Source organism: Callithrix jacchus, chromosome 5, assembly GCF_049354715.1.
Source record: "Callithrix jacchus isolate 240 chromosome 5, calJac240_pri, whole genome shotgun sequence".
NCBI classification, from domain to species: domain Eukaryota; kingdom Metazoa; phylum Chordata; class Mammalia; order Primates; family Cebidae; genus Callithrix; species Callithrix jacchus.
The window spans coordinates 151,285,977-151,307,244 of NC_133506.1; the positions used below are offsets into that span (position 1 = coordinate 151,285,977).

At 38.9% G+C, this 21,268-nt stretch overlaps 1 protein-coding gene across 9 annotated transcripts in view; it reads left to right on the forward strand.

Moving 5' to 3' along the window:
- FRY (FRY microtubule binding protein) overlaps positions 1 to 21,268 on the forward strand; it is a 472,456-nt gene that overhangs the window by 239,514 nt on the left and 211,674 nt on the right. For all 9 annotated transcript variants that reach the window (XM_054256748.2, XM_078375252.1, XM_078375253.1 and 6 more), the window contains one exon: positions 868 to 1,067. In XM_054256748.2, coding sequence (XP_054112723.2) covers positions 868 to 1,067 — 200 coding nt within the window. The remainder of the gene's footprint in view (positions 1 to 867; positions 1,068 to 21,268) is intronic.

Below are 21,268 nucleotides of genomic sequence, written 5' to 3' on the forward strand. Positions count from 1 at the left end.
TGACCATCTTACAAGAGTTTGTGTGGGAGGGATGGTAGAATTTAACTTATCAAAGTACTATAAAAAGTAAAGACTTGAAAATCTGCATTTATAAATTTAAAAAAAAAGTTTAGCAACTATCTAAGTAAAACAGTATCTGACTCTATTGCATTTTGAACAGAGGCCACTCATCAGGAGCTTTAATAGCTGCCTCTGTTCAAGATATAATGCTAGTGTGGAATCTACGTATTTTATAAAGGAAGTGGAGAGGTGTCCCAACTTGAGCCGAAGGGTAGTGAGAGTCAAAAGTTAAACTCACACCTTTTACGGCAAACAGGGCACTGCCTGAGCCTTGTATCTTTCAAGAGGTACATCCCTTTCTGGAGCAAGAGCCAGCTAGGCTTCTGAAAATGGATTCTTGGAGACTTCTGGAAGGAATGACCCCAGAGTCTTTTCCATTGTTAGAATGAAGCACAGAAGATAGAGAGCTCTTGACCATGAGGAAAAAACCTGGACAAGAAATCACTTTTTTTCCCATATACATTTTCTGCCCATTTTCTAAATGGAACTGCTGTTTTCCCTAGAACAAAAATATAAGCCAAAAATATCTTAAGTATTGTAATATTGATCAGCTATATTATGAGCTTCCAATATAATTTACCTAAAGCAATGTGGTGACTAGAATTTTGAGATGATCAAATATGGCATAATGCAAACATAGGTAATGAAAATAATAAAATTCTGACACCATTTCCCGAGAATGAGGCCAGGTATTAAGTGCGACTGTCTTGATATGATGCATATCCTGATATTTATGGTTTAACACAGCCCATCGGAGTATTTATGCCATTATTTTCACCAAGTAAAAATGCCCATTCTGTTTTTCAGCTTCTCCCGTTGGTAACGGTTACATCAAGCCTCCGGTTCCACCTGCTTCTGGCACACACAGAGAGAAAGGGCCGCCAACCATGTTACCCATCAATGTGGACCCAGACAGCAAACCAGGAGAATATGTCCTCAAAAGTTTATTTGTCAACTTCACCACTCAGGCCGAACGCAAGATTCGTATCATTATGGCAGAGCCCCTGGTGAGTACCTGCTATGGAACCTGCCTCTTTGGAAATTCATCTGTATACTGACTCTACTAGATTTCAACACTCTAACAAAAGATGGATTGCTTTTCCCCCCATTTGTAAAGGTTCTTTAATATCATAGGTAATTTTTTAAAGATAATAGCTAGGTTCCCTGATTTAAGAGAAACAATTTGAGTGTTGAGGATTTTAAAACAATCTTCAGCAAATACAATACAGTAGCATGCTTCACTGCTGCATTTGGGGCTAATAAGCATAATTTAACAAGAAGTATCAATCATAGAAAATTGCGTTCAGAGTCTCTGTGATATATATATAGATATAGATATAATATGGCAAAATCTTTTATCCAGTTTTTAAAGTAAATGGTAAGAAAAATCATTTTGTTCAGGTGGCTGTGTGGACTTCGAGTTTGAGAAGATAAGGCCTTGGTACCGTATTGTCAAAGGAAGTGTTTTGATGAGTCGTTCAGAAACACCACTTCCATTCTAAAACCTTGGAAGGCAAATTCTTGACTTACTTAGAGAAATGATGCCCTTGGATGTCAGTGTCTTTGGTTGCAGATGCTTCTGCTAAAAAATAAGGCAGGCATGAGTCCACCTTACATTAATTGCTCTAACAGGGCTCTAAAGAGCACTGAATCTCTCCAAAGACAGTCAGGAAGGAAGGAAGTGCAATTGGTAGATTCAGATTACTTGTTTTCTGACCTTGGCAGGGCCACACACAGTAAAAGAAAAGGAAAGGAATTCAGAGTGACGCAGCTGTTTCTGTGAAGTGTGGCTTTGTACCTCCTGTGAGGTTACTGGGGCAATAAGAAGATAATCAGAGGATTGCTTTGTTATAACTTAAAATAATTATATTCTTAAAGCCATAATACAAGTCTCTGAAAATATGTAACAGGTGATGCACATCATCTGTTAAAAATGACCTTTACAGGAATTACAGCATAAGGTTTTGGAGTCAGAATTCAAGAATGTTTGTTAAGTGTGTTTACCTGAAAGTTACAAACTTTGCACATTAAATTTTTTATTAAATCAGTGGATGTTATATTTATCCATTCTGTTCATAAAATTCTCTCCATTTATTGAATTTCCATAATTATGGAAAATGTTTCTTGCTTTTACAGTTTAAGTCATTTAAATTCATCCTTACTACAGGACCTTTATTTCCATTCACTCATGTTTTTACGTAATGTTTAATGTTTAATAATAGCTGATATCTGTGGTGTACTTACTATGTGCTAGGCATAGTAGACATCTTATTACCTCCTTTCATCTTCACAGTGACCTTAGGTAGATAGCATATATTTCCTGTTTACAGACGAAGTTGGCACAGAGAAGGTTAAGTAAATACTCAAGGTCACAAAGTGCTGATTTAAACTCAAACTGGGTGGCTTCAGAGCCCACATCTGAACCCCTCTACACTTTATTGCCAATCTTTGCACTGTCCTCTTCTTGTAAAGACGCTGTTGCAGATACTGTTGCTAACTTCTTAAAACAAACCAACACAGGACTCTCCTATAACTTGAGTCAGCCACCTGAAATATCCAAAGTCCCATTGCCCAGAACAGGGCTGACCCTTGGAGCCTCCATCTCCTTGAGAGATACTGAGTTAGCCCAGACTCCCTCCCTGGTGGAGGGAGGAATGCTACCTCCACTTCAGAGGAAGTGGGGCAGTTTAAAGAGAGGGTGGTGAGGCACAATGAAGATTCATTTCACCCTGTAGCCCTAGAAAAGTACAAAAATGGCAGGTCTATTCTCTTTGAAATTGTATATCGTAATATATTTTCCTGAGGAGCTGTGAAGTTGTACAAAAGTTCAAAGAGATGCTTACACAGTTATGTCCTGACACCTTTTGAACCATTCATGTTTCCAAAATAATAGTTTACCGTTTTTAAGAATTTATGAAATAAAATAGTTTGGATTTAACTTTTTTCTCTTTACTCAGCTTAGGATTTGTTTGCATGGAGTTTGTTTTTCTTTTTGGAATAAGGATTAGGTCAGAAAAATGTATATATGTCATAGCATTCTTTTTTTTTTTTTTTTTTTTTCAAAAGAATACATCTTTATTAGGCATACTTGACTTTTAAAAATTTGTAAGAAAGGCCGGACATGGTGGCACACACCTGTCATCCTGACACTCTGGGAGGCTGAGGTGGGTGGATCACCCAGGGGGTCAGGAGTTCAAGACAAGCCTAGCCAACATGGTGAAACCCGTCTCTACTGAAAATACAAAAATTAGATGTATGTGGTGGCACGCGCCTGTAATCCCAGCTACTCAGGAGGCTGAGGCAGGAGGATCTCCCGAACCTGGATGGCAAATGTTGCAGTGAGCCAAGACTGTGCCACTGCATTCCAGCCTGGGTGACAAGAGTGAAACTGCATATCAAAAAAACAAAAAAATCATAAGAAATACTCTTCATTTTGCTTATTTTAATTATTTTTTTTTTCAAGGTGGGGTCTTGCTCTGTTGCCCAGGCTGGAGTGCAGTTGTGAGATCTTGGCTCACTGCAATCTCCACCTCCTTGGTTCAAGCAATCCTCCTGCCTCAGCCCCTCTCAAAGCTTGGATTACAGGTGTGCACCACCATGCCCAGGCAATTTTTGTATTTTTAGTAGAGACAGTGTTCCGCCATTTGGCCAGTCTGGTCTCAAACTCCTGACCCCAGGTGATCCACCCACCTCGGCCTCACAGAGTGCTGGGATTACAGGCATGAGCTGGGATTATAGCCCACCTGACCACTTATTTTAATTTTATATAGTAATATGTTTGCATTAAGAATATAAATGGATCTTGAGTTTCATTGGGTGGCTTTTCAGCATTTAGAGGATCATATAATTTTTCTTAATTGGTGTGGTGATTTCCAAAATACATTTCCTTATACTATCAGTTTTTCATCCTAAATTCTTCTTGATCTCAACGGGTTAAAGTTTGTTTGTTTTCTTTTAAATTTCTTTTTTTTTTAATTTTTTATTGGATTATAGGTTTTGGGGTACATGAGCAGAGCATGCAAGACAGTTGCGTAGGTACACACATGGCAGTGTGCTTTGCTTTTCTTCTCCCCTTCACCCACATTTGGCATTTCTCCCCAGGCTATCCCTCCCCACCTCCCCCTCCCACTGGCCCTCCCCTTTTCTCCTCAATAGACCCCAGTGTTTAGTACTTCCCTTTCTGTGTCCATGTGTTCTCATTTTTTCATCACCCACCTATGAGTGAGAATATGCGGTGTTTCATTTTCTGTTCTTGTGTCAGTTTGCTGAGGATGATGTTCTCCAGATTCATCCATGTCCCTACAAACGACACAAACTCATCATTTCTGATTGCTGCATAATATTCCATGGTGTATATGTGCCACATTTTTCCAATCCAGTCTATTATCAATGGGCCTTTGAGTTGATTCCAGGTCTTTGCTATTGTAAACAGTGCTGCAATGAACATTTGTGTACATGTGTCCTTATAGTAGAACGATTTATAGTCTTTTGGATATATACCCAGTAATGGGATTGCTGGGTCAAATGGAATTTCTATTTCTAAGGCCTTGAGGAATCGCCACACTGTCTTCCACAATGGTTGAACTAATTTACACTCCCACCAACAGTGTAAAAGTGTTCCTTTTTCTCCACATCCTCTCCAGCATCTGTTGTCTCCAGATTTTTTAATGATCATAGCATTCTTTTAATAGGGGTAGACATTTTTGTTCCTCTCTGTGATACAAGTAAAATGTCCCCAAACAAGAAAAAATTTTAAAGTGTAAATTCTCATGATCAGGAAATCTTTCTTATGTGCCTAGAGTGAGGAATTCTGCTGGTTATTGATGGCCAAGAAGACACACTTGATGTTTTTAGCTGAAAAGATGAATCCAATCAATTTTTATATTACCGTTTTTTTAATAAAAAGTGTCCCTTTTTTTTTTGAGCCTGAGTCTCACTCTGTCGCCCAGACTAGAGTATAGTGACACAATTTTGACTCACCACAACCTTGGTTTCCCAGGTTCAAGCAATTCTGATGCCTTAGCTTCTTGAGTAGCTGGGACTATAGGTGTGTCCCACCATGCCCAGCAAATTTTTATATATTTAGTAGAGACGGAGTTTCACCATGTTGGCCAGGCTGGTCTCAAACTCCTGACCTTAGGTGGTCTGCCCACCTCGGCCTCCCAAAGAGCTGGGATTTCAGGCATGAGCCACTGCACCTGGCCTTTTTATCCTCCTTTGATTTTTTGGTAGAATTGTAAGCTTCTGTGCCATAGTCTTTTCTTGTCTGCTGAAAAATGCTTAGTAATTTTCTGTCCTTATATTTGCCTATTTGTAGGCCAGTAAATGTGAATGGATTCAGAGGTTTGTCACCTGATTCTAGAAGTGTGACTGTGCATTTGGCATTTTGTCCTGTAGCTGTTAACAAGAGGTGTTATTTTTGATATATGTAGATTACATTTAAGGTGAATTCTATTAAATGTACTCTGCGGTTTCTCTTGCTGAGTTACCTTCTTTTGCAAAGTCATTGGGTGCTTTAAAATTCTGAATTTATGTGATTTTGTATCAAATTATAAAATTTGATAAATATTCTGTTATTCTTAACTAAATAAAACTTGTATGGGGATTGCAAAGGTAATTTTCCAAAACTTGGAAGTATAGATTTAATATTTGGGGGACTACTTAGGAATCTGTATTTTTTAGTTCTATTTTTAAAAGACTAATTCAGAATTTCACACCCATTAGATTGTGTACAACGGATTACATACAACTTTAAAGTGTAAAGTTTTATTTATGACTTTGCAATATCCAGATAGCCAACTTTAAAGAAACAAAAAAAGAGCAGGAAATAAAAATGTTTCACAAAGCAAATTTTAGATTTATTTCTTTGTAAATATCTTTCACTTGTTCTGCAGAATGGCTCTTTGTACCCAAAAGATGCTCAGGTCATATTCATGAATATTTATGGATAAGTCAGTAATTTCATTCTATTTTTATTGCTTCACGGGGACATTTAATAGCATTTGTTCTCATCCAATTTTATCATTATTTCACCTTTCCCAAGCAAAGTGTTCTAAACAAGCTAATGGGGTCATCCGTGTCTCCTCTATATTTTTATTTCAAAACATAAAAACTGCAGAAAATCAATAATGAATACAGTTCCTTCTTGCATCCTCCTCCTTCCCTCTGAACTCAGTTTTCTTCTTCCTAAAGTGAGTCTTTTTCAGTTCTTTAAGTAAGAATCAGTGGCTGGTAAATTACTCCGTCTTGTTCATCTAAATGTCTTTGTTTCTCCCTCATTTATCAGTGATGGTTCAGCTGGGAATAGAAGTCTAAGTTGACATTCATTCTCCCTCTGACATTTGGATCTTTATTTCTCTGTGTTGCCTTATCATTTCTGTTGAAAAATCTGTAGTGAATTTGTTTTTTCCTTGTGGATTCTTTACTTTGTTCCCTGTTTACTTTTAGAGGTTTTTTTTTCTTTGTCTTTGGTATTCTCCAGTTTCACTACACTGTTCACTAATGTTCACTTAGGCTATGGAATCTGTTTTGGATGTGCATTTATTTTTATTTTCTTGTTTGAGACTCTTGTGCTTCTTGAATTGAGGATTTATATGTTTTCATCAATTCTGGAAAATTCTTAACCATTAATTATATGAATATTGTCGTTTTTCCACTTTCCCGCTTCTCTTTTTCTGGTACTTCTATTAGATGTAAATTGGAGTTTCTTATGCTACAGTGTCTGTCTTTTTGCCCATCTTTTATTATTCTACCTGTTTGTCTCTTTCTACTGCATTCTGAGTAATTTTTTTCAGATCTATCTTCCAATTCATTAATGTTCACTTAGGCTATATAATCTGTTTTACCTACCTATGGAAACTTTTTACTTTTATTTTGATGACTGTATTTTTCATTCCTGGAAGTGCTGTTTAGTTCTCTTTGAAAGTCTACTTAGGCTTCTTATTTTCATTGTGTTTTGTTTCTTTTTGAAGATTACAACTTTCCTTTTGTCTTCAGTCACCTTGAACATGTCTTTAGATTATTGTTCTATCACCATTTGTTGTGCCTGCTAATTCTTCTGTTTGTTGTGCCTGCTAATTCTTGCCCATGATGGATTGCTTTTTATGTACTTTGAAATTTTTCATTGTGAATTGTTTAATTGAAGCTTATATATATATAATTGCACTTCAGGTTCTGGGGTACATGTGAAGAACATGCAGGATTGTCGCATAGGTTAATTGAAGCTCTTTTTCTATGAGTTCTCCTTGCATCCACGGTTGTGGGAGTGTTTCTCCAAAGTGGTTTTGTTTTTGTCCCTTTCCGTTGCCCAGAGTTGTCCCTGTCTGGGGCCAAATGTTCAGTTGCTTTCTGCACCTAGAAGGTGACACAAATGCATATTCCAAACCCTTTAGACTTTGGCCTGTGGTTTCAAATTCTTGGTTATGATTTTTTTTCTTGTTGTTTTCCATAGAACCCAAGCAGAGACCACTGGGAACATCTCTTCATCTTCTTTTAATGGTACACAGATTTGTCTCTAGGCCATTGTTTAGGACCAGATTTTATGTGAGGCATCTTATTTTCAATGTCCCACCTCTCAGGGCCCGCAGGTCTGTTTCCTGTCTCCAAGTGGACAACAAAAAAGCTCTACAGGATAATTAAACAAACAGTCCTCTCCCTGGGCAATCACTATGCTACCTCACTCGCTCCTGTTTGTCCTTTCCCTTTGCCTTTCTTATGAACTCATTTCTATGCTTTCTTTAAAAAATGTTGTATTTCGTTCTGTATTCCTAAGCACTTCTTCCCTGTGAGCTTTTGGGTTCTCTTAGCCATCGTCCTGCCTGTGGTGTCCTCTGCAGAATTCTTAGTTTGCTTCCCATGCAGATAAAGCCAGGGTTGGCCTTTGCTCCATGAAGCTCATGGTGAGGTGGGTGTCCTCAAGGTGAATAAAAGGAAGAATGAGGGGCCCATCACCAGTTTTTCCTCCTCTGATCTCATCTGTAAATCTTCCCTGAATACAACCCTGTCCATAACATTTCTTGCACAAAACTTTGATTTCATTCTCTCTCACTCCTTGATTGTCTCAAACCGATCTTACTCCCACCACATACCTTTATGAACCCAGGTTTCTTGTCTGCCACCATGCGTTTATGCATGCCGGCCCCTCTTTCTGGAATGCCACTGGGCTCCTCATCCTGCCTACCCTTTAAGGCCCAATCCCAAATCTCATCATCTGAAAAGCTTGGCTTGATTTCTTCCCTGCTTTCTCCACATAATTATGCTTATGTTAACACACATTCATACATATCTACAAATCTCTACTTTATCTGAGCTACCATATTATTCCGTCATGCGAACTATTCTGTCCTCATTGAATTAGAGTAATTAGTACAGACTAAACTAGTAAATACAAGAGTATATTACAGGTTTTAAGGATAAACATTTTATGATACTTTGAGTTGTGCATGTGCTTATCAGACCATGGCATACTTCTTATGGTGGTCGGGCAGGGGCAGAGATTTTCTTTTACGTCGAAGGAGCAATATATTAGCCTATAAGTTCCTTGGAGGCAGTAACTATGTGGGATGCCTCTTGACACACACGCACACACACACACACCCATATCCCATGCTCCCATGCTCAGGACAGTGTTTGAATATCACAGCCAGTAAATGGTTTTTGAATGAATTAGTATATGAATGAATGAATGAAACATTAATATAGTAGCTTGAAAGGAATGTCTTTATAGGAATCTGATAAAATAGATTTCAAAGCAACAAAGATATAGTGGTAAAAGGTCTTATATACATAAAACCCATAAAGAGATTTAGACTTGATGAGACAGAAAATTAATAAGGATATCCAGGACTTGAACTCAGATCCGGAACAAGTAAACTCAATAAATATTTATAGAGCTCTCCGTTTTAAATGCACAAAATATACATTCTCCACCTTAAATACACAAAATATTGATCGGCCATTTTTAATACCCATTTTTAGAATAAAGCTACATTCCCATTCTCTCTCCCTCTTTTTCTTCCTCTTTCTTCCTCTCCTTCACTCCTTTAAAAAAAAAAAAAGGAATCTGTGTGTTTCCAAAGGTCATCTTGCCAACTCTAAACAAAAATAATAGATTTTGTTCTGTTCTTTGCACTCGACAGATGAATGCCCTACAATGTGCTGAATGCAAGAGACATTGATTGTCAGCCTCCTGCTTTCAGGCATCTAAGGATACCTCTTTATTCATTGATATAGTCACCTTCCCCTCACCCCCACTCCAGCAATAGGTGACTGTTATTGATCAGACACAGTCTCAGAATATATGCTCTCATTCTCTATGAGTCTCTTTATTTATATAGCATCTGTCACTATACTCACAGGCAATTGCCTTCTCAGTAAGGTCTTCCCAAAACCAAGGGTCTCCAGTTTTTCAGAATTCAAGTGCTGCTATGAATTTTGATTTTGTGGCTCAAATGGGCAAAAGAGATAAAGTTAAAGACAAAAGAGCTTTTCATTCAGACTGATTTGGATTTGACTCCTGCTTCTACCTCTTTAGTGTGGTGTGACCTTGGACCAGCCAGTCAACCTCCTTTTTTCTCATTTGCAAAATGGGAGTAATGGTACCCAGCTCACAGGGTAGTTGAGAGGATTAGAGGGATTGTGTGGAGCCCCTGATATACTCCTGAGCATGTAGGAGTTGCTCATTTGTCTTCATCACCTCCCTCCTCGTTATCCTCATCAGGGAGCTGAGATGAGTTTTTGGTATATTTCCTCGGAAGTCAGCCTGATGCTTGCTCTCTTTGTGTTCGCTCAACCACAGCGGAGGCTTGAGCAGGGGACTTGACTGCCTGCTGTTGCCATTTATCAATATTGTCAGGTGGCTGTCCTGAGCTCTGGATGGCACTGACAGAAGCACAACCACAGCTCCTTTCAGCAGACCGGGTCTTGGCCCTCCAGGTGCTTATGCTCTAGGAGGTGACAGAGGTAGACAAATAAAGTACCCAAGAGAAGACAACATCCCCCTCAACCTCACTGTATTTCCAGCAAAATTTTTGAGGCCTACCCAGGTGTGAATTGTGAAGCCCTAGGCAGTAAAACCAGGGATTTGAGATAAGTCCACCTACGAGAGTTTCCAAAGGCTTTCAAAGAGGAGATTTCATTGGTTCTTGAGAATAGGGGGTTCCCAGAAAAAAAGTAAGAACAGCATAATGCCAGGCCATGCTGAAAGGCCAGACAGCCCAAAATGTGAAAGGCTGGATTATTCAGCTGTGTAAACCAAGTTTAGAAAATTTCAAGAATTTTCAATCACACTTCCTAGGATTTTGTCCATGCTCCTCCCTATAACTTGACCAATGCACAAGAAAATTGTTTTTTTATTATAGCCCTGCCACTAACCTGTGCTTCTGGCAAAGTCACTTAAGTGCGATCTATCATTGTTTTCTCATCAATGAAATGACAGCAGCCAGGCCGTTTTCACTCTAGTATATAAAACAAATGAAATAAAAGGAGCATTCATTCTCAAACCCCTAGGTTTAAACTCTCAGATTCCCTGGATTTAAATCCCTAGGTTTAAACTCACTTATTAGTGAGTCTACCCAGATTCAATCTTCCGTTGTCCCTTCCAGGAGCTGCAGTGGAAGCTAAATTGGGGATTGGGCCAGGAATTCCATCTGGATCTGGTCTATCAGCATAAAATGTCCATGGGAAGAAGAAAAAGAAATTCTAACTCGCCTGACAAAGAGTTACTCAGAAAGAAAGTAATTTACTATGTTTTGATTTTGAAACCTGAAAAAAAAGATTTTTTTTTTAGTCTACTTGACTGAAAAAAAAACTCTAACTTTTATCTTGTCCTTCATCAGAGACTAAGAGTGACAGAGTTGTGCTCATCTTTGTCCAACATCCTAGAATTCAAAAATACTTTTTATGATGAAAGATGAGTGAAAATGGAGATTTTTGTTATTGGAATTGCTTGAGCCTTCATAGCCTTGTTCACAAAATGGTTAATGGACAAGATGCAGGCAGGATATTTTAGATACTCTCCCTGTGTTGAGTTAGGAACACAGGTGTGGGCTGACAAACAGCGTGATAATTCATAAAGGTGCTAACCATGTCATGCTGGAATGGAGGCTTAAAAATAATAGAACATGATCTAGCTGGTTTGCTAACATGAAAGAAGTGAACTCCAAGTAACACAACCGATTTTCTTGGGGTGCACAGTCTGAAGAATACAGGATGCCAAACTCTGTTGCATCATACCTCACGAATCTGTAATGAAATATGTAATGCTTAAGAACAAATATGTAGGAACATCAGTCATGGCCAGCTGGCACAAACACTGAAAGGGCAAGCAATTAGCTAATGACAGCATTACTGCATGCTAATGGTGTTCCAGGTTCAGGCAGTAACGTTGAACGACATACCTTTGTTCCTTGGCCCAGAGTCTGAGGCTTCCAGCTCCTCCTGTGTGCTGATGTTACAAAGCTGGCATCAGGACAACTCTCCTGTTAACCCTAACGTTATGCAGGATGCTGTGCTGTAATAAGGACACCGGTGGCCCAGCACCAACAGATGGTATATGATGAGTCGTTCTAGTCATTTTGATGAATGGCACTGTGGTTCTAAGTAGGCAAGTCCTTTTGCAAGTGACATGCACACTCGTCCCAACTTCCTCTTGTGGTTTTAGACTATATCTGATGAGAAGTAAGACACTGAAATTAGGATACACCCTGTTTTTAGGTGTAAAAGAGTTTTTTTTCACCTCTGGGCCATATAGAGATTGAACATTCATCCATAGTCTATTTCAGTCATTCACATGACTGGATGTGTTTGCAGACTTCTAGATATCAGAAAATATCAGATCCTTTCATCCAGGACCCTTTTTAGTATTTTAGTAATTTGTGAATTGGGAAATTCCACTGTGCTAAAGGACAGAATGACTGCCTCTAATGAAGTTTGGATCTTTATATGGCAGATCTTCATAAAACTGATTGTAATTAGTCATATTCATAGGCTTGTCACCATTTACTAACCTCAACCACGTGAAATTTCATCATATTTTATCATGGCCATTTGCAAGTTGGTGATTTTTCTGCACTGCTGTACATGCCAATCTTCCTATACTAAGCAAAGGTTACATGTCTGTTGACAAAGGATGTGTAAATAGCAGAAATACCAGCCTTAATGTCTTTCTGCACTGTGGATTCCAGTCAGCTTCCCAGGACAATCAGCTAGTCTTGTTGGTCAAACTCCTCTTTAAATAGAGGCTGCTGTTGCTTCAACACACCTAATAAGGGAAATATAGAGTAAAGGTAATTTCTAGATTGAGCTCCCTGTTGAGCATAGTGATAGAATCAAAGTAATGCTATCCTGAAGGAGACTAAAACATTGCTGGTCAGATAGGGAATATTTATATCACACTTGGCAACATACTGGCTAGTTTTCAAATTATAAATAAATAACCTTTAAAATAGCTGTTTCTCAGCGAAATAAGTTAGCCTGGAACATCCCTTAAATAATCTATAAAGACATTCACCAAAAACTTGAAAATTCTCCCTAACCCAGAAATACAGCCTTGTTAGGAGCTAAAAAGAGACCATAGTTGAAAGATTTAATTTAGCTGCTAAATGAGGTGATCTTTCAGATGAGCTCATAAGTTTGTTTTCTTTAAGTATGCTTGGAGTCATGTAGATGAAAAATATTTCTTCTCTGGCTCCGAAGTGGAACTTTTTGGCTGTGAAATGAAATTTAATACACCACCATAGTAAAAGTTTGATTGAACCTTACAGCAAATAAATGATGTGAAAAGTATCACAAGGTAATAAAAAAAATATCAGAGGGCTCTTTACTTCAATTTAATAGTATCCAATACATTCATGGATATGGCCATAATTTTTATTTCCAGTGACTTTATAAAGATATTACCGAAGTTTCCTTTTTTTGAGAATACAAAACCAGACGAAGGTGATTCCTTGTGATTTTCAGTCTAGTTTTTCTGATGCTGTGTTCTTTGTACTGTTTACAAAGACATCCTTTTTAATGCAAACAAAAGATCATCTGGAAGTATGTGTTTTGGAGTGACAGAAAATACCAATAAAAATACATTTCAATAATAATGGCATAATACCAAGTACCAATGGCTCATTCTTTAAGGTCACTATGATGTAATATTGCTATATTTCCACACAACAGTTTGCATTTTGACATTCCTGAAAATCATCAGTATGGTTTTCAGCAATAGCAAGTTTTACTGTTCCGTTGTAGCAATTTAACCAGCACAAATTTTGATTTCTATAGGTCATGCTAACAATAATAAGACTTGTTTTATTAGGTATTTTTACTCTTGCTTACATATATATCTAGTATATTTTGACTTTTAAAATTCCTTAAAATACAACATTCTATTTGATAATATTTCCTGATGCTTTTGGGAATTTCTACTCAATTCCTAAGTTGTAATCACATAGGTTGAAGGCAGGGGAGTTGGAATGTTCCTGTAGGTTTTCCCAGCATGATTCAGCCATGAGGAATACAAACATTCAAGATAAAGGCTAGCCTGTGCAGGCCACAGAGAAGGAATGTCTGCTGGGCACAGTGGCTCACACCTATAATCCCAGCACCTTGGGACGCTGAGGCGGGAAAATTATTTGAGTCTAGGAGCTTGAGATTAGCCTGTGCAACATGGTGAGACCCCCATCTCTACAGAACATAAAAACAAAAAAATTATCCAGGTGTGGTGGCACATGCCTGTGCTCCAAGAGGCTGAGGTGGGATGATCATCTGAACCGGGGAAGGTGAGGCTGCAGTGAGCCCAAGTGACAGAGTGAGACCCTGTGTCCAAAAAAAAGGAAAGAAGGAATGTCTGAGAGTGGGAGGAGAACAGATGGGAGGCAGGGGGTGATTCACGTGGAAAGAAGAGAGTGATCATTGCTGCTAAAGATCCAGGATGAAAAATGGCCACCAGATTTGCCATTTGGAAAATTACTGGGGTCCCTAGGGAGACTAATTTGAGTGGTGAAAGAAATGCCAGATTGCAGGTGGTTGAAGACATTTCGAATGGGAGAGGAAAGAAAGGCAGGAAGTTTAGACCACCCATTGAAGAACTAAATATGAGAAGAGGGGAAGGCAATAAAATGAAAAGGTTTAAGCATGTTGAAAGCTGAGAGAAAGATGGGAGAGAGCGGAAGGGTATAAGACAGGGGTCACTGAGGAGCTGGCTGATAGAGCAGTGTCCTGAAGGAGACAGGAAAAGATCCGTCCACACACACTGCAGTAGACACTGAAAGTCTACTGAGTGAACATAACTCACACCGTTAGAGGGGTATACCGGGGAAAATAAAATGAAAAAGACCGAAAGGCCACTAAAAAGTTAAAAGTAGAAAATTATTTGTATTAAATGAGCCCCTTGTATACCTCAAAGTAGAAGGTTACCTAGAAACAAACAAGTGAAGGTTGTATCTTAAATTTCTTGGTAGCTGCTATAGTTTTTTTTTTTTAAGAATGCCTGTGATAGCTGCTCTTTTGTTCAATTAAAATGAAGATTAACTTTACAGCTGAATTTAATTGAAGTTTCTCCTCCACTGTTCAAATAATGGATTTGTACTTAGGACTGTTAAATGTGGCAGAGAAATGAGCCTCACTGAAATGAGGAAAACCACTGCAAATAGGACAGATTATCTCAAGAGATTTTGCTTTAAAAAGAAGTGCCAGCATATTCCTCCAGATTTATATCTGCCTTCACTTTTCATAGCATAGGATACTGGGCGGCATCTTACCTGATGGTACCTTGGATTTATTTGAGCTTCCTTCTGTATCGTTCTCTTGATTTTGTTTCTTTTCCCCCAGTATTTTAGGTGAAAGGCAGCATTTATTATTTTGCTTAAGAAAATTCATTTTAATAACTAAATGCAATAAAAGGGAAGGCATTTTGTCAGTTTCCACATTCTTCCACAGATCTCCAAGGGCTTAAACCATTTCTCCTCAATTATTAGAAACCTACTCAGAATGTCACAGGGTGATGATGTCCATTTTTACAAACCAAGGTAGGTTATCAATGGGGCTAAGTCTTCTACCAGAAGTCCAGTGATCGATGCAGGCAGTCAATAGACATGACCAGAATACATCTTCAAGACAGATCACACCCCTGGGGCTCCGTAGCTCATACTGGGGAAGTCATCTGGGGAGAAGAGGTCAGTATTCAGAACCATGAGTCCTGAGGCTCACTCCTTAGATGTGTTTCCAAACTTGAGTCAAAGTTGGCACAAATGAGATCTGAAGAGAGAAAGGTGTCAGACCTGAAAACATTTGGGACCCCGTCATTCTTTGGTTCATACTGAAGTCAGTGCCTACTGCTGGATGCAGATAGTCCTGGACAAATGCTTTCGTGCATTTTTGCAGTTGGGTCCACAGCTCTCTACTGTGAAGGGTGCTGCCACAGGGTGAGGGAGCTCACCACTTAGCATCTTCCCATGTTCTGGTGAAGACGAGAGATCCTAATAGTGGTAATTCCTTTCTGAAATTCTTCATTAACCACTAAGACCAGACATTTGTATTATAAAATTTCACTGCCAATGGTATCAGAACCCTCAATGGATTATGTATATCCCCATTTTTTTCTAAAAGGTAACTGAAACTTAGAGAGCCGTATATTGTGAGGTCCTAGGATTCAAACTTAGGTCTCTCGGATTTCAAAGCCCATGCACTTAACACCTACATCCGCTGTTGTAATAATTAAAAGACTTTAAAATAGCATCTTAAGCAAGGTTAGTTTTTAACTAATTGAATCATCTCACATTAATTCCAATAGCATTGCTCAGTTAAACACGGTCATTGAAATCTCTAAATGCTCGGATGTCACCACAAGGCAGTATATCCTTTATAACAAAACTGCACTTCTTCCCCTTAAGTGGACACATGTTTAAAAAAGGAAATATCTCTGAGGGCAGTAATAATTTGGATCTTTCTAGATTAGTGAAATCTTCCCTGTGTGAAGCACATTTGAAATTTTGGAAGGCCACTAAAAAGTTAGAAGTAGAGAATTATTTGTATTAAATGAGCCCCTTGTATACCTCAAATAAAACACCTCTTGATATATCAGACTCCCTCTAGACTTCCAAGTGACTGTGACCTGTCCTGTCTGGCCATCTTTCTTTCCTCCTAAAAATTACAGAGATGTGTGATATGAAAAGATTGTGAAGTGAAAATGTAATTAGCATACACTGAAATTGTTTGAAAATTAAGGTGGAGGTTGATGGCTTTCCTCTGCCCTTCTTAGAGGTGAACACAAGCAGTGTTTAAAAGTCTGTATTTTTTTAAGCTGAGGGTAGGGAAGATTGGACCTCCTCAGGGTGTAAGAAACATATACAGCTGTGTTCCTATGGAAATGCTGAAACTCCTGCAGAATTCTTCAGCACTGGGGAAAATTCCCTTGGATGGGTTGGGACAGTCATGGTCTCTGGTTCAGAGGGAGAAAACTCAAAGAGAAACCTAGAGTGCAGACTGAGAACATCTCACTTCTCACGCAGCAGGTGAGATACCTCTGAGATTAGGCCACCCAAAACCAGTCTGTTAATGGGGAGAAATGGAGAGTGGTCCCTTTTACAGCTCCATTAGGAAAAGATTTTAAAAATTGGATGAGTGCTAATAGAATAAGTTTTAAGGGTATCTTATGTCATCTTTTAAAATGAGATATTGTAAGATTTTAACAGCAATGGTAAGTGATGCATCGCAACTTCCTGTTTTTAGTTTTTGTTTGGTTGTTTTTTCTAAAGAATTTAAAACAAACATGCAAACAGAATAGCACAATGAACCTAATGGTCATCTTCAACAATTATGAACTCAGTCAATTCATTACACACTTCCTGAACCTTCCCCTGATGTTACTTGAAGCGAATACTAGAAACAAAATCATCTCATCTCTAAGCATTTTCATATGTCTCTCTGAAAAAATTTATTCTCTAGACAAAACTGAAATACTATTACTACATCTAAAAAACTGACAATCCCTTAATGTCATCAACTCTCCAATGTGTTCAAATTGTCAACTGTATCATGAATGTCGTATTTTCTTTTAACAAAATATTTGAATCAGGATCCAAATAAGGTCCACATATTACAGTTGATTTTCAACAGACTCCCTGTCTATTTCTGTTTTTCTCCCCTCTCAAAACTTACTTGTTGAGGAAACGTCCTTCTTTCCCGCTTTTTCCTTCAGTCTGGATGTGGCTGATTGCATCTTTTTGGCATAATGTAATATATTCCTCTAGTTCCTGTATTTCCTAAAAATTAGAAATTAGATATAGAGGCTTGTTTAGATTTGGGTTTGAGCTTCTTGTTTGTTTTGTCAAGACTATTTCATACTGCTTTCTTCCATCAGAAGGGATGTAACATATGGGCTTCACTTTTTTTGTGGTGTGAGCAGCCACTGACGTTCAGCGCCAAGTCTCGGTGTTTTGGGTTTTCCCAGGTTTCCAGTTCATCATTTGTTCAGTCACTCAGTGAGCTGGAGCAACTGGTCAGACCTAAGGTCTTCAGCTTTATAGCCAGCTAAGAACTTTCAGGGATCCATCACCCCAAAGTTAAGAATGATTTTGTGAAAATAAACATACTTAGTTCAATTCATGAAACTTCAGTACATAAATAACATTGTACCAAAATATAGAACATAGACAAATTTTTTAGGTATACGAAGTCTTTCTATTCTTACTTGAAGTGTACTGTTGTTACTTGATGAATGGCATCATTATTTTGAACTTCCTTTGCCATAATCTGTTCCACTTGTTGGTTAAATACCCATTGAGTATTTGTGCTAATTTTGCTTTACTGCTTATTTAATGCTCTTTGAAAACCAGGACATCTGAATGTGTAGATCTTGGATTTCATGAAACGGGTCTCCTCCAGTAGAACTGCAAGCAGAAGCACACCTCTACAGTTCTCTTTTCTTTTTTTGTTTTTTATTTTTATTTTTTGTGGGTATATAGTAGGTATATATATTTATGGGGTACATTTGTGAGATGTTTTGATTCAGGCATACAGTGCATAATAATCACACCATGGAGAATGGGTATCCATCCCCTGAAGCATTTATCCTTTGTGTTACAGACAGTTCAGTTATGCCCTTTTAGTTATTTTAAAGTGCACAGTTAAATTATTACTAGCTATCATCACCCTGTTGTGTTATCGAATACTAGGTCTTATTCATTTTTTCTAACTTTTTTTTAATCCATTAACCATTCCCACATCCCCACTAACCCCTACTATCCTTCCTAGCCTCTGCTAAACATTCTTCTACTCAGTATCTATGAGTTTGGTTGTTTTAATCTTTGGATCCCACAAATAAGTGTGAACATACAGTGTTTGTCTTTCTGTGCTTGGCTTACTTCACTAAACATAATGACCTCCAGTTCTATTTATGTGGCTGCAGATGACAGAATCTCATTTCTTTTTTGTGGCTGAATAGTACTCTATTATGTATATGTGCCACATTTTCTTTATCCATTCATCTGTTGATGGACACTTAGGTTGCTTCTAATCTTGACCGTCGTGCACAGAGCTGCAACAAATATGGGAGTGCAGATAACTTTTCCACACAGAAGAGATTGCGGGATTGTATGGTAGCTCTATTTCTCGTTTTTTGAGAAACCTCCAAACTGTTCTCCATAGTGGTTGTACTAATTTACATTCCCACCAACCAGTGTATGGAGGTTCCCTTTTCTCCATATCCTTGCCAGCATTTGTTTGGCCTGTCTTTTGGATATAAGCCATTTTAACTGGGGTGTGATGGTTTCTTACTGTAGTTTTGACTTGCATTTCTCTGATGATCAGTGATATTGAGCACCTTTCATATTAATGTCTGCCATTTGTATTCTTTTGAGAAGCATCTAGTCAAATCTTTTGCCCATTTTTTGATCTGATTATTCAATTTTTTTAATCCCATAGGGTTGTTTAAACTCCTTAATAATTTTGGTTCTTAATCCCTTGTCAAATGCATAGTTTGCAAATATTTTCTCCTTTTCTGTGAATTGTCTCTTCACTTTGTTGACTGTTTCCTTTGCTGTGTGGAAGCTTTTTGGGTTTTTTTGTAATGGAGTCTCGCTCTGATCACCCATGCTAGAGTGCAATGGCTCACTGCAACCTCTGCCTCCTGGGTTCAAGCAAGTCTCCTGCCTCAGCCTCCCGAGTAGCTGGGATTACACGTGCACACCACCACACCCAGCTAATGTTTGTAACTTTAGTAGAGATGGGGTTTCACCATGTTGGTCAGACTGGTGTCGAACTCCTGACCTTGTGATTTGCCTGCCTCAGTGTCCCAAAGTGCTGGGATTACAGGTGTGAGCCACAGTGCCTGTCTGCTGTGTGTGAAAAGCTTTTTAACTTGATGTGATCCCATTTGTTAAATTTTTTTTTTTAATGGAGACTTGCTCTGTAGCCCAGGCTAGAGTACAGTGGCATGATCTCAGTTTACTGCAACCTCCACCTCCCAGGTCCTGGTTCAAGCAATTCTCCTGTCTCAGCCTCCCGAGTAGCTGGGATTACAGGCATGCGCCACCATGCCCAACTAATTTTTTATTTTTTTAGTAGAGACGGGGTTTCACCATGTTGGCCAGGCTGGTCTTGAACTTCTAACCTTGTAATCTGCCTGCCTCAGCCTCCCAAAGGGCTGGGATTACAGGTGTGAGCCACCACGCCTGTCCCCATTTGTTAGTTTTTACTTTGGTTGCCTGTGCTTGTGGGGTACTACTCAGGAAAATTTGCCTAGACCGAAGACCTGGAAATTTTACCCAATGTTTTCTTGTAGTACTTTCATAGTTTGAGGTCTCAGATTTATAGGCCTCTTTTCTGAAGCAGGCCTGAGATTTACTGATCTTTACCTCGTATTCAGATGGCGCTCTTCTGAGCTGGAGCAAGTTTGCTCTCTCCTTTCCTCTTTTGTTATCATCCTTCGTCCCTTCTTTCCTTTTTTCCTCCATACTTCCTTTCTTCCTTCTTTCTCTTATTCCCTCTTTCCTTCCCTCCATCTTTCTTCCTTCCTTTTTTCCTTCCTTTCCTCCTTCCTGCTTCATTTCTTCCCTCATCCTTTCTTTCCTCCCTCTTTCTTACATTCTTTTCCTCTCTCCCTTCATTTCTTTCATCTTTTGTTCTCTTTATTTTTAGCCACTGTGGTATTCTCTCCCCTACGTGTGCTCTTAAGCCTCATTTCACTGATAAAATCTATGTTGATGCAAAGAAAATCTTGGTTATGTTAAAATGTGAACTTGATTCTCTGTGCCCAAAGCTGTCTTTCCAAATGCATGGAGATATAGTCAGGCATTTAACACACCCTGATAAGTTCCAACTGTGTACTTAGGGGTATGGAGGAGACAGACAAGTTACAACATGGTGGGAATGCTGACAGGAATAGGTGCAAATAAAGTACTGTGTGATAACTAATAGGTGACTCTGCCAGGGAAAACTGGGGAGGGGCTTCATCTGGAAAGTGACATTTAAAAGAATATGATTAAGACAGTATATCTGTGGCCAGGAGCAGTGGCTCATGCCTGTAATCCTAGCACTTTGGGAGGCCGCGGTGGGTGGATCACCTGAGGTCAAGTGTTCCAGACCAGCCAGGTCAACATGGCAAAACCCCATACTAAAAATACAAAAATTAGCCAGGCGTGGTGACACATGCCTGTAATCCCATCTACTCCAGAGGCTGAGGCTGAGGCTGAGGCAAGAGAATCACTTGAACCCAGGAGGCAAAGGTTGCAGTGAGCCAAGATCAAGCCACAGCCCTCCAGCCTGGGCAACAGAGCAAGACTCTATCACACACACACACACACACACACACACACACACACACAAAACAGTATAGTTGGGTAAAAATAATTAAGGAAAACTTAGTATGTTATTTTATTGAAGAATCGACCCCAGGTTCTTAGCTAATGGACTTCACTTTTATGTAGAGTGACAACTTGTATCAGCTTTGCTTACTAGAGAAAGTGAGCCTGGCAATATATTGTTTCCTTCATATGTATGCAAAAATGTATAAGTATAAAATATCATGTTTATCATCTTCCCATTCAGTTTGTAGTGGGACAAAAATAACTTTCAGTTATGGAGAGCTTTGGGATGTGGGTGGACACAGTCACCTTTCTTTCTCCACTGCGGCAGGATCCTCTTTTCGGTAGTAGTGAAAGGATTGCCTTCCATGCTCCTATGAGGTGAACTTCTGAGTTGTTGTAAGGACCTACAGACCCAC